Source organism: Bubalus kerabau, chromosome X, assembly GCF_029407905.1.
Source record: "Bubalus kerabau isolate K-KA32 ecotype Philippines breed swamp buffalo chromosome X, PCC_UOA_SB_1v2, whole genome shotgun sequence".
Taxonomy (NCBI): Eukaryota; Metazoa; Chordata; class Mammalia; order Artiodactyla; family Bovidae; genus Bubalus; species Bubalus kerabau.
Genome location: NC_073647.1, coordinates 164117658 through 164129858, shown reverse-complemented (window position 1 = coordinate 164129858; position 12201 = coordinate 164117658). Strand labels below are relative to the sequence as shown.

The window sequence follows — 12201 nt, the reverse complement described above, 5'->3', positions numbered from 1 at the left end:
CCACGGGGTCACAGAGAGTCGGACACGAATGAGTGACTGTCACGCACACACACCTCTGTTTACACAGATGTTGTGTCTATACCAACCTTTGCAGAAGTGTCTCTGTGTATCGTCCCCCCAAAAAATGTATGTTTAATGTGATGCAGTTGACTTCTAGCATGATAGAACTGCGTCCCTGGAGGTGGGGGTAAGCCTGTGTTACCTTGAAGCCCTATATCGGCATAGGTGGGGGGCATGCGTAATCTCTGAAAACACACAGCTTTCTGAAGGGCTCTCTGTGGCATGAGGTTTTCCATCCAGAAGCCATGCCTCCGGGGGAGCGACTCCTTAGAGCATTTTCTGGAAGGTCCCGAGCTTTTCCACTACGTAGGGCTCCAGACGACTCAGTGGACAAGACCCTGATGCTGGGAGAGATTGAGGGCAGGAGGAGAAGGGGGCCACAGGGGATGAGATGGTTGGATGGCATCACCAACTCGACGGACATGAGTTTGAGCAAGCTCCGGGAGTTGCTGATGGACAGGGAAGCCTGGCGTGCCGCGGTCCATGGGGTCACAAAGAGTCAGACGCGACTGAGCCACTGGAGAGCAGGCACTCTTTTGGGGGTGACTGTTGGGTCCGGCTTTGGTGCCAGCCGGGCGGAGGCCTGCTGGACCCCAAGGTCCACGCTGCGAATGGCTGTCACATCCCTCTTCTCTCCTGCAGGAGGCGGCGGTGGCGGGTTCCAGCCGGGGCACGACAGCTACGGTAACAGGCTCGCTTCATGCAGTGCTTGGGCCCGTGGGGCTGGTGGGGCTGCGTGGGCTTTTCCGGGGCTCCCATTAGAGCTTCCTCCTGGGTCTTGGGTATGGCCGCTTCACTGTTGACAGTCAGCTTGGTTTCGTCCAGGTGTCCAGGTTTTGACCCCACACCCCTCTATCCAGGAAACAAGACACAGAGCCCCAGGCTACAAGCTCATTAGGCAGAGAACAGCCCAGGAATTGCGGATTCTTTATGTAGATAGTACGTCATTCCAAGAAAGAAAGGAATTTACCGCGGGAGTAAGAAACTCCATTCTTGTCTCTACAGACCTTTTCTCAAAGCGAGGGGTGGATCTAGAAATCTCCAGAGGGTCTCTGGTGCTGTAAAGTGAACTTGGGAGCTAATTGAGCCAGAAAAGCAAAAGGCACTGGATCCACATTTCTAAACTGAGATAGAATCCACATGAAACCTTGTACAAAGTAGTCATGTGATACTTTGTCAATATAGATGTTGGTGCTGTTAGTCGCTAGGTGGTCTCTGACTCTGAAACCCCGTGGACTGTAGCCCTCCAGGCTCCTCTGTCCGTGGGATACTCCAGGCAATAATACTGTGGTCGGTTGCCATGCCCTCGTCCAGGGGAATCTTTCTGACCCAGGGATGGAACCTGAGTCTCCTGCATTGCAGGCAGATTCTTTACCATGCTGAGCCCCCAGGGAATCGCGTTTTAAAAATTTCTCCCTGGGGACTTCCCCGGTGATCCAGTCATTAGGACGGTGGGCTCTCACTGGGAGGATCAGATCAGTGCCTGGTCAGGGAATTAACATCCTGCATATTCTGCATGCAGCTAAAAACAGAAAGAAAAAGCAAATTGCCCTCTGGAGATAAGAAGGTGTGGAGCAAGGACCTTGATTTCTCAGTTGCTGAGATGACTGTCTGCTGCCCGTGGGGCATGCTTCCTGGCCTTGGGGACTGGACTTCTCCCTGGACGCGCTGAAAAGTGGGGTTTTGAGCTCAGGCAAGCCCCCTCTCTCTGCAGCTGGGGGTCAGCATGCCCCTGGCATTAGGGGACCTGCTGAACTTGCAAGATGAGCTCAGCCTGACTCGGTGCGGCCAGCGAATGTCCAGGGTGCGCTTGTCTCTTCTCTGGCTCGGGAAGATCCGGGTGGGGCTTTTGCCCGATGTCACAGCCTCTGCTTCGGGGTCCTGTCTTTCTCGAAGCTTCCTTTGGCGATGTCTCCGGCATTTCCGGGCCTTCCCTTCCTCTTCACCTGGCCTTTCTTTCCTGCAGGGCGAGGAGGGCGCAACATACCCGGCTCACCTGGCATTAATTATGGTAAAGGAGGTCTTTCTTAAAGCCAAAGCAGGAGAAGCTCTCCTGCTGAGGAGCTAACCCCCGCGTGGGTGCTGCCTGACCGCCTGGGTCTCTGATCGGCGTCCTCAATGGGCACTGAAGCTGGGGAGGGGTTTGCATGGGACGCGGGACACAATCCGTCCAAGAAATGAAGGCTTGCTCATGCGTGTTACTGCCTGTGCACACGCGTGTGGCATGTGTGTGTGCCTGCACGTGGATGTGTGGTGTGTGGCTGGGAGGGCGCTTGCTTTTATACATGTGGACATAGGTTCACATGTGCCTTCGCGCTATCTGTCTGTGCATGCGTGAGTATGAATTTGCACGTGTGTGTGCGCTGTGGGTGTGCGGGTCAGGGCGTAGCTATATCTGTATCTATGTGCATATCTGTCTGTATCTGTATCTAGACCTTGATCCATGTGTATCTGTATGTATATGTATCTATATCTATATTTATCTATATGCAGAAATATATCCGTACCTGCATATATATTTCTATCTACAGCTATGTTACCTGGATCAATATATGTATCTATATGTATTTATATCTATATCTATGTTTATCTATAAGCGTATCTATATCTATATCTGTATATATATTTATATGTATAGCTATATGTATATCTATCTATACCTATATCTACATGTACATCGATTTATATCTATGTTTACCTGTATGTATTTATGAATATATATTTATATATGTCTGTTTATCTATGCTATGCTATGCTAAGTCACTTCAGTCGTGTCCAACTCTGTGTGACCCCATAGACGGATGCCACCAGGCTCCCCCATCCCTGGGATTCTCCAGGCAGGAACACTGGAGTGGGTTGCCATTTCCTTCTCCAATGCATGAAAGTGAAAAGTGAAAGCGAAGTTGCTCATTCGTGTAGGACTCCTAGCGACCCCATGGACCGCAGCCTACCAGGCTCCTCCGTCCATGGGCTTTTCCAGGCAAAAGTACCGGAGTCAGGTACCATTGCCTTGGTATATGTATATCTATGTCTGTATATATGCACATGTATATCTATAGCTATATCTGTGCTGTGGTCAGTCGCTCAGTTGTGTCCAACTCTTTGCGACCACATGAACTCTAGCTCACCAGTCTCCTCTGTGCATTTGATGCTGGACAGAGTATCCCAGGCAAGCATTCTTGTCCAGGAAAAAATACTGAAATGCGTTGCCATGCCCTCCTCCAGGGGATCTTCCCAACCCAGGATTGATCCCAGGTGTCCCGCATTGCGGGCAGATTCTTCACCAGCTGAGCCACACAGGAAGCCCAAGAATACTGGAGTGGGTAGCCTATCCCTTCTGCAGCAGATCTTCCCACCCACGAATCAAACCGGGGTCTCCTGCATTGCAGGCGGATTCTTTACCAACTGAGCTATCAAGGAAGCCCACCTATATCTATATCTGTACCTATTTGTATATCGATATCTGTCTACAGCTTACCTGCATCTATATCTGTTCTTTATCTATTTCCATATCTATATCTGTCTACACCTATACCTGCATCTATATTTGTATCTTTATTTATTTCTATATCTGTATCTGTCTACACGTATACCTACATCCATATCTGTATTTTTATCTATATCTAGCTATAGTCCTAAGTCGCTATCTTTGGGCTTCCCAGGTGGCTCAGGAGTAGAGAATCGGCCTGCAGTGCAGTAGACCTGAGTTCCATCCCTGGGTCGGGAGATCCCCTGGAGGAGGACATGACCACCCACTCCAGGATTCTTGCCTGGAGAATCCCATGGACTGAGGAGCCTCCCAGGCTGTAGTCCACGGGGTCACAGAGAGTCGGACACGAATGAGTGACTGTCACGCACACACACCTCTGTTTACACAGATGTTGTGTCTATACCAACCTTTGCAGAAGTGTCTCTGTGTATCTTCCCCCAAAAAATGTATGTTTAATGTGATGCAGTTGACTTCTAGCATGATAGAACTGCGTCCCTGGAGGTGGGGGTAAGCCTGTGTTACCTTGAAGCCCTATATCGGCATAGGCGGGGGGCATGCGTAATCTCTGAAAACACACAGCTTTCTGAAGGGCTCTCTGTGGCATGAGTTTTTCCATCCAGAAGCCATGCCTCCGGGGGAGGGACTCCTTAGAGCATTTTCTGGAAGGTCCCGAGCTTTTCCACTACATAGGGCTCCAGACGACTCAGTGGACAAGACCCTGATGCTGGGAGAGATTGAGGGCAGGAGGAGAAGGGGGCCACAGGGGAGGAGATGGTTGGATGGCATCACCGACTCGACGGACATGAGTTTGAGCAAGCTCCGGGAGTTGGTGATGGACAGGGAAGCCTGGCGTGCTGCGGTCCACGGGGTCGCAAAGAGTCAGACACGACTGAGCCACTGGAGAGCAGGCACTCTTTTGGGGGTGACTGTTGGGTCCGGCTTTGGTGCCAGCCGGGCGGATGCCTGCTGGACCCCAAGGTCCACGCTGCAAATGGCTGTCACATCCCTCTTCTCTCCTGCAGGAGGCGGCGGTGGCGGGTTCCAGCCGGGGCACGACGGCTACGGTAACAGGCTCGCTTCATGCAGTGCTTGGGCCCGTGGGGCTGGTGGGGCTGCGTGGGCTTTTCCGGGGCTCCCATTAGAGCTTCCTCCTGGGTCTTGGGTATGGCCGCTTCACTGTTGACAGTCAGCTTGGTTTCGTCCAGGTGTCCAGGTTTTGACCCCACACCCCTCTATCCAGGAAACAAGACACAGAGCCCCAGGCTACAAGCTCATTAGGCAGAGAACAGCCCAGGAATTGCGGATTCTTTATGTAGATAGTACGTCATTCCAAGAAAGAAAGGAATTTACCGCGGGAGTAAGAAACTCCATTCTTGTCTCTACAGACCTTTTCTCAAAGCGAGGGGTGGATCTAGAAATCTCCAGAGGGTCTCTGGTGCTGTAAAGTGAACTTGGGAGCTAATTGAGCCAGAAAAGCAAAAGGCACTGGATCCACATTTCTAAACTGAGATAGAATCCACATGAAACCTTGTACAAAGTAGTCATGTGATACTTTGTCAATATAGATGTTGGTGCTGTTAGTCGCTAGGTGGTCTCTGACTCTGAAACCCCGTGGACTGTAGCCCTCCAGGCTCCTCTGTCCGTGGGATACTCCAGGCAATAATACTGTGGTCGGTTGCCATGCCCTCGTCCAGGGGAATCTTTCTGACCCAGGGATGGAACCTGAGTCTCCTGCATTGCAGGCAGATTCTTTACCATGCTGAGCCCCCAGGGAATCGCGTTTTAAAAATTTCTCCCTGGGGACTTCCCCGGTGATCCAGTCATTAGGACGGTGGGCTCTCACTGGGAGGATCAGATCAGTGCCTGGTCAGGGAATTAACATCCTGCATATTCTGCATGCAGCTAAAAACAGAAAGAAAAAGCAAATTGCCCTCTGGAGATAAGAAGGTGTGGAGCAAGGACCTTGATTTCTCAGTTGCTGAGATGACTGTCTGCTGCCCGTGGGGCATGCTTCCTGGCCTTGGGGACTGGACTTCTCCCTGGACGCGCTGAAAAGTGGGGTTTTGAGCTCAGGCAAGCCCCCTCTCTCTGCAGCTGGGGGTCAGCATGCCCCTGGCATTAGGGGACCTGCTGAACTTGCAAGATGAGCTCAGCCTGACTCGGTGCGGCCAGCGAATGTCCAGGGTGCGCTTGTCTCTTCTCTGGCTCGGGAAGATCCGGGTGGGGCTTTTGCCCGATGTCACAGCCTCTGCTTCGGGGTCCTGTCTTTCTCGAAGCTTCCTTTGGGGATGTCTCCGGCATTTCCGGGCCTTCCCTTCCTCTTCACCTGGCCTTTCTTTCCTGCAGGGCGAGGAGGGCGCAACATACCCGGCTCACCTGGCATTAATTATGGTAAAGGAGGTCTTTCTTAAAGCCAAAGCAGGAGAAGCTCTCCTGCTGAGGAGCTAACCCCCGCGTGGGTGCTGCCTGACCGCCTGGGTCTCTGATCGGCGTCCTCAATGGGCACTGAAGCTGGGGAGGGGTTTGCATGGGACGCGGGACACAATCCGTCCAAGAAATGAAGGCTTGCTCATGCGTGTTACTGCCTGTGCACACGCGTGTGGCATGTGTGTGTGCCTGCACGTGGATGTGTGGTGTGTGGCTGGGAGGGCGCTTGCTTTTATACATGTGGACATAGGTTCACATGTGCCTTCGCGCTATCTGTCTGTGCATGCGTGAGTATGAATTTGCACGTGTGTGTGCGCTGTGGGTGTGCGGGTCAGGGCGTAGCTATATCTGTATCTATGTGCATATCTGTGTGTATCTGTATCTAGACCTTGATCCATGTGTATCTGTATGTATATGTATCTATATCTATATTTATCTATATGCAGAAATATATCCGTACCTGCATATATATTTCTATCTACAGCTATGTTACCTGGATCAATATATGTATCTATATGTATTTATATCTATATCTATGTTTATCTATAAGCGTATCTATATCTATATCTGTATATATATTTATATGTATAGCTATATGTATATCTATCTATACCTATATCTACATGTACATCGATTTATATCTATGTTTACCTGTATGTATTTATGAATATATATTTATATATGTCTGTTTATCTATGCTATGCTATGCTAAGTCACTTCAGTCGTGTCCAACTCTGTGTGACCCCATAGACGGATGCCACCAGGCTCCCCCATCCCTGGGATTCTCCAGGCAGGAACACTGGAGTGGGTTGCCATTTCCTTCTCCAATGCATGAAAGTGAAAAGTGAAAGCGAAGTCGCTCAGTCGTGTCCGACTCCTAGCGACCCCATGGACCGCAGCCTACCAGGCTCCTCCGTCCATGGGCTTTTCCAGGCAAAAGTACCGGAGTCAGGTACCATTGCCTTGGTATATGTATATCTATGTCTGTATATATGCACATGTATATCTATAGCTATATCTGTGCTGTGGTCAGTCGCTCAGTTGTGTCCAACTCTTTGCGACCACATGAACTCTAGCTCACCAGGCTCCTCTGTGCATTTGATGCTGGACAGAGTATCCCAGGCAAGCATTCTTGTCCAGGAAAAAATACTGAAATGCGTTGCCATGCCCTCCTCCAGGGGATCTTCCCAACCCAGGATTGATCCCAGGTGTCCCGCATTGCGGGCAGATTCTTCACCAGCTGAGCCACACAGGAAGCCCAAGAATACTGGAGTGGGTAGCCTATCCCTTCTGCAGCAGATCTTCCCACCCACGAATCAAACCGGGGTCTCCTGCATTGCAGGCGGATCCTTTACCAACTGAGCTATCAAGGAAGCCCACCTATATCTATATCTGTACCTATTTGTATATCGATATCTGTCTACAGCTTACCTGCATCTATATCTGTTCTTTATCTATTTCCATATCTATATCTGTCTACACCTATACCTGCATCTATATTTGTATCTTTATTTATTTCTATATCTGTATCTGTCTACACGTATACCTACATCCATATCTGTATTTTTATCTATATCTAGCTATAGTCCTAAGTCGCTATCTTTGGGCTTCCCAGGTGGCTCAGGAGTAGAGAATCGGCCTGCAGTGCAGTAGACCTGAGTTCCATCCCTGGGTCGGGAGATCCCCTGGAGGAGGACATGACCACCCACTCCAGGATTCTTGCCTGGAGAATCCCATGGACTGAGGAGCCTCCCAGGCTGTAGTCCACGGGGTCACAGAGAGTCGGACACGAATGAGAGACTGTCACGCACACACACCTCTGTTTACACAGATGTTGTGTCTATACCAACCTTTGCAGAAGTGTCTCTGTGTATCTTCCCCCAAAAAATGTATGTTTAATGTGATGCAGTTGACTTCTAGCATGATAGAACTGCGTCCCTGGAGGTGGGGGTAAGCCTGTGTTACCTTGAAGCCCTATATCGGCATAGGCGGGGGGCATGCGTAATCTCTGAAAACACACAGCTTTCTGAAGGGCTCTCTGTGGCATGAGTTTTTCCATCCAGAAGCCATGCCTCCGGGGGAGGGACTCCTTAGAGCATTTTCTGGAAGGTCCCGAGCTTTTCCACTACATAGGGCTCCAGACGACTCAGTGGACAAGACCCTGATGCTGGGAGAGATTGAGGGCAGGAGGAGCAGAGGGCGACAGGGGATGAGATGGTTGACTCGACTCGACGGACATGAGTTTGAGCAAGCTCCGGGAGTTGTTAATGGACAGGGAGGCCTGGCGTGCTGCGGTCCACGGGGTCACAAAGAGTCAGACACGACTGAGCCACTGGAGAGTAGGCACTCTTTTGGGGGTGACTGTTGGGTCCGGCTTTGGTGCCAGCCGGGCGGATGCCTGCTGGACCCCAAGGTCCACGCTGCGAATGGCTGTCACATCCCTCTTCTCTCCTGCAGGAGGCGGCGGTGGCGGGTTCCAGCCGGGGCACGACGGCTACGGTAACAGGCTCGCTTCATGCAGCGCTGGGGCCCGTGGGGCTGGCGGGGCTGCGTGGGCTCTTCCGGGGCTCCCATTAGAGCTTCCTCCTGGGTCTTGGGTATGGCCGCTTCACTGCTGACCGTCAGCTTGATTTCGTCCAGGTGTCCAGGTTTTGACCCCACACCCCTCTATCCAGGAAACAAGACACAGAGCCCCAGGCTGCAAGCTCATTAGGCAGAGAACAGCCCAGGAATTGCGGATTCTTTATGTAGATAGTACGTCATTCCAAGAAAGAAAGGAATTTACCCTGGGAGTAAGAAACTCCATTCTTGTCTCTACGGAGCTTTTCTCAAAGTGAGGAGTGGATCTAGACATCTCCAGAGGGTCTCTGGTGCTGTAAAGTGAACTTGGGAGCTAATTGAGCCAGAAAAGCAAAAGGCACTGGATCCACATTTCTAAACTGAGATAGAATCCACATGAAACCTTGTACAAAGTAGTCATGTGATACTTTGTCAATATAGATGTTGGTCCTGTTAGTCGCTAGGTGGTCTCTGACTCTGAAACTCCGTGGACTGTAGCCTGCCAGGCTCCTCTGTCTGTGGGATACTCCAGGCAATAATACTGTGGTCGGTTGCCATGCCCTCGTCCAGGGGAATCTTTCTGACCCAGGGATGGAACCTGGGTCTCCTGCATTGCAGGCAGATTCTTTACCATGTTGAGCCCCCAGGGAATCGCTTTTTAAAAATTACTCCCTGGGGATTTCCCTGGTGATCCAGTCATTAGGACGGTGGGCTCTCACTGGCAGGATCAGATCAGTGCCTGTTCAGGGAATTAACATCCTGCATATCCTGCATGCAGCTAAAAACAGAAAGAAAAAGCAAATTGCCCTCTGGAGATAAGAAGGTGTGGAGCAAGGACCTTGATTTCTCAGTTGCTGAGATGACTGTCTGCTGCCTGTGGGGCATGCTTCCTGGCCTTGGGGACTGGACTTCTCCCTGGATGCGCTGAGAAGTGGGGTTTTGAGCTCAGGCAAGCCCCCTCTCTCGCAGCTGGGGGTCAGCATGCCCCTGGCATTAGGACACCTGCTGAAGTTGCAAGATGAGCTCAGCCTGACTCGGTGCGGCCAGGAAGAATGTCCGGGGTGCGCTTGTCTCTTCTCTGGCTCGGGAAGATCTGGGTGGGGCTTTTGCCTGATGTCACCGCCTCTGCTTCGGGGTCCTGTCTTTCTCGAAGCTTCCTTTGGGGATGTCTCCGGCATTTCCGGGCCTTCCCTTCCTCTTCACCTGGCCTTTCTTTCCTGCAGGGCGAGGAGGGCGCAACATACCCGGCTCACCTGGCATTAATTATGGTAAAGGAGGTCTTTCTTAAAGCCAAAGCAGGAGAAGCTCTCCTGCTGAGGAGCTAACCCCCGCGTGGGTGCTGCCTGACTGCCTGGGTCTCTGATCGGCGTCCTCAATGGGCACTGAAGCTGGGGAGGGGTTTGCATGGGACGCGGGACACAATCCGTCCAAGAAATGAAGGCTTGCTCATGCGTGTTACTGCCTGTGCACACGCGTGTGGCATGTGTGTGTGCCTGCACGTGGATGTGTGGTGTGTGGCTGGGAGGGCGCTTGCTTTTATACATGTGGACATAGGTTCACATGTGCCTTCGCGCTATCTGTCTGTGCATGCGTGAGTATGAATTTGCACGTGTGTGCGCGCTGTGGGTGTGCGGGTCAGGGCGTAGCTAAATCTGTATCTATGTGCATATCTGTCTGTATCTGTATCTAGACCTTGATCCATGTGTATCTGTATGTATATGTATCTATATCTATATTTATCTATATGCAGAAATATATCCGTACCTGCATATATATTTCTATCTACAGCTATGTTACCTGGATCAATATATGTATCTATATGTATTTATATCTATATCTATGTTTATCTATAAGCGTATCTATATCTATATCTGTATATATATTTATATGTATAGCTATATGTATATCTATCTATACCTATATCTACATGTACATTGATTTATATCTATGTTTACCTGTATGTATTTATGAATATATATTTATATATGTCTGTTTATCTATGCTATGCTATGCTAAGTCACTTCAGTCGTGTCCAACTCTGTGTGACCCCATAGACGGATGCCACCAGGCTCCCCCATCCCTGGGATTCTCCAGGCAGGAACACTGGAGTGGGTTGCCATTTCCTTCTCCAATGCATGAAAGTGAAAAGTGAAAGCGAAGTCGCTCAGTCGTGTCCGACTCCTAGCGACCCCATGGACCGCAGCCTACCAGGCTCCTCCGTCCAGGGCCTTTTCCAGGCAAAAGTACCGGAGTCAGGTACCATTGCCTTGGTATATGTATATCTATGTCTGTATATATGCACATGTATATCTATAGCTATATCTGTGCTGTGGTCAGTCGCTCAGTTGTGTCCAACTCTTTGCGACCCCATGAACTCTAGCTCACTAGGCTCCTCTGTCCATTTGATGCTGGACAGAGTATCCCAGGCAAGCATTCTTGTCCAGGCAAAAATACTGAAATGCGTTGCCATGCCCTCCTCCAGGGGATCTTCCCAACCCAGGGATCGAACCCAGGTCTCACGCATTGCAGGCAGATTCTTCACCAGCTGAGCCACCAGGGAAGCCCAAGAATACTGGAGTGGGTAGCCTATCCCTTCTCCAGCAGATCTTCCCAGCCCACAAAGCAAACCGGGGTCTCCTGCATTGCAGGGCGGATTCTTTACCAACTGAGCTATCAAGGAAGCCCACCTATATATCTGTATCTGTACCTATTTGTATATCGATATCTGTCTACAGCTATACCAGCATCTATATCTGTATCTTTCTCTATTTCTGTATCTATATCTGTCTACACCTATACCTACATCTGTATCTGTATTTTTATCTATATCTAGCTATAGTCCTAAGTCGCTATCTGTGGGCTTCCCAGGTGGCTCAGGAGTAGAGAATCGGCCTGCAGTGCAGTAGACCTGAGTTCCATTCCTGGGTCGGGAGATCCCCTGGAGGAGGACATGACCACCCACTCCAGGATTCTTGCCTGGAGAATCCCATGGACTGAGGAGCCTCCCAGGCTGTAGTCCACGGGGTCACAGAGAGTCGGACACGAATGAGTGACTGTCACGCACACACACCTCTGTTTACACAGATGTTGTGTCTATACCAACCTTTGCAGAAGTGTCTCTGTGTATCTTCCCCCAAAAAATGTATGTTTAATGTGATGCAGTTGACTTCTAGCATGATAGAACTGCGTCCCTGGAGGTGGGGGTAAGCCTGTGTTACCTTGAAGCCCTATATCGGCATAGGCGGGGGGCATGCGTAATCTCTGAAAACACACAGCTTTCTGAAGGGCTCTCTGTGGCATGAGTTTTTCCATCCAGAAGCCATGCCTCCGGGGGAGGGACTCCTTAGAGCATTTTCTGGAAGGTCCCGAGCTTTTCCACTACATAGGGCTCCAGACGACTCAGTGGACAAGACCCTGATGCTGGGAGAGATTGAGGGCAGGAGGAGAAGGGGGCCACAGGGGAGGAGATGGGTGGATGGCATCACCGACTCGACGGACATGAGTTTGAGCAAGCTCCGGGAGTTGCTGATGGACAGGGAAGCCTGGCGTGCTGCGGTCCACGGGGTCACAAAGAGTCAGACACGACTGAGCCACTGGAGAGCAGGCACTCTTTTGGGGGTGACTGTTCGGTCCGGCTTTGGTGCCAGCCGGGCGGATGCCTGCTG

At 50.8% G+C, this 12201-nt stretch overlaps 1 protein-coding gene across 6 annotated transcripts in view; it reads left to right on the top strand.

The window, feature by feature from the left end:
- XG (Xg glycoprotein (Xg blood group)) overlaps positions 1 to 12201 on the top strand; it is a 40968-nt gene that overhangs the window by 16790 nt on the left and 11977 nt on the right. For 3 of the 6 annotated variants that reach the window (XM_055563283.1, XM_055563285.1, XM_055563279.1), the window contains 6 exons: positions 703 to 744; positions 2027 to 2071; positions 4573 to 4614; positions 5897 to 5941; positions 8435 to 8476; positions 9760 to 9804. In XM_055563283.1, the coding sequence (XP_055419258.1) occupies positions 703 to 744; positions 2027 to 2071; positions 4573 to 4614; positions 5897 to 5941; positions 8435 to 8476; positions 9760 to 9804 (261 nt within the window). The remainder of the gene's footprint in view (positions 1 to 702; positions 745 to 2026; positions 2072 to 4572; positions 4615 to 5896; positions 5942 to 8434; positions 8477 to 9759; positions 9805 to 12201) is intronic. The other 3 variants (XM_055563282.1, XM_055563284.1, XM_055563281.1) reach the window with 2 other exon arrangements.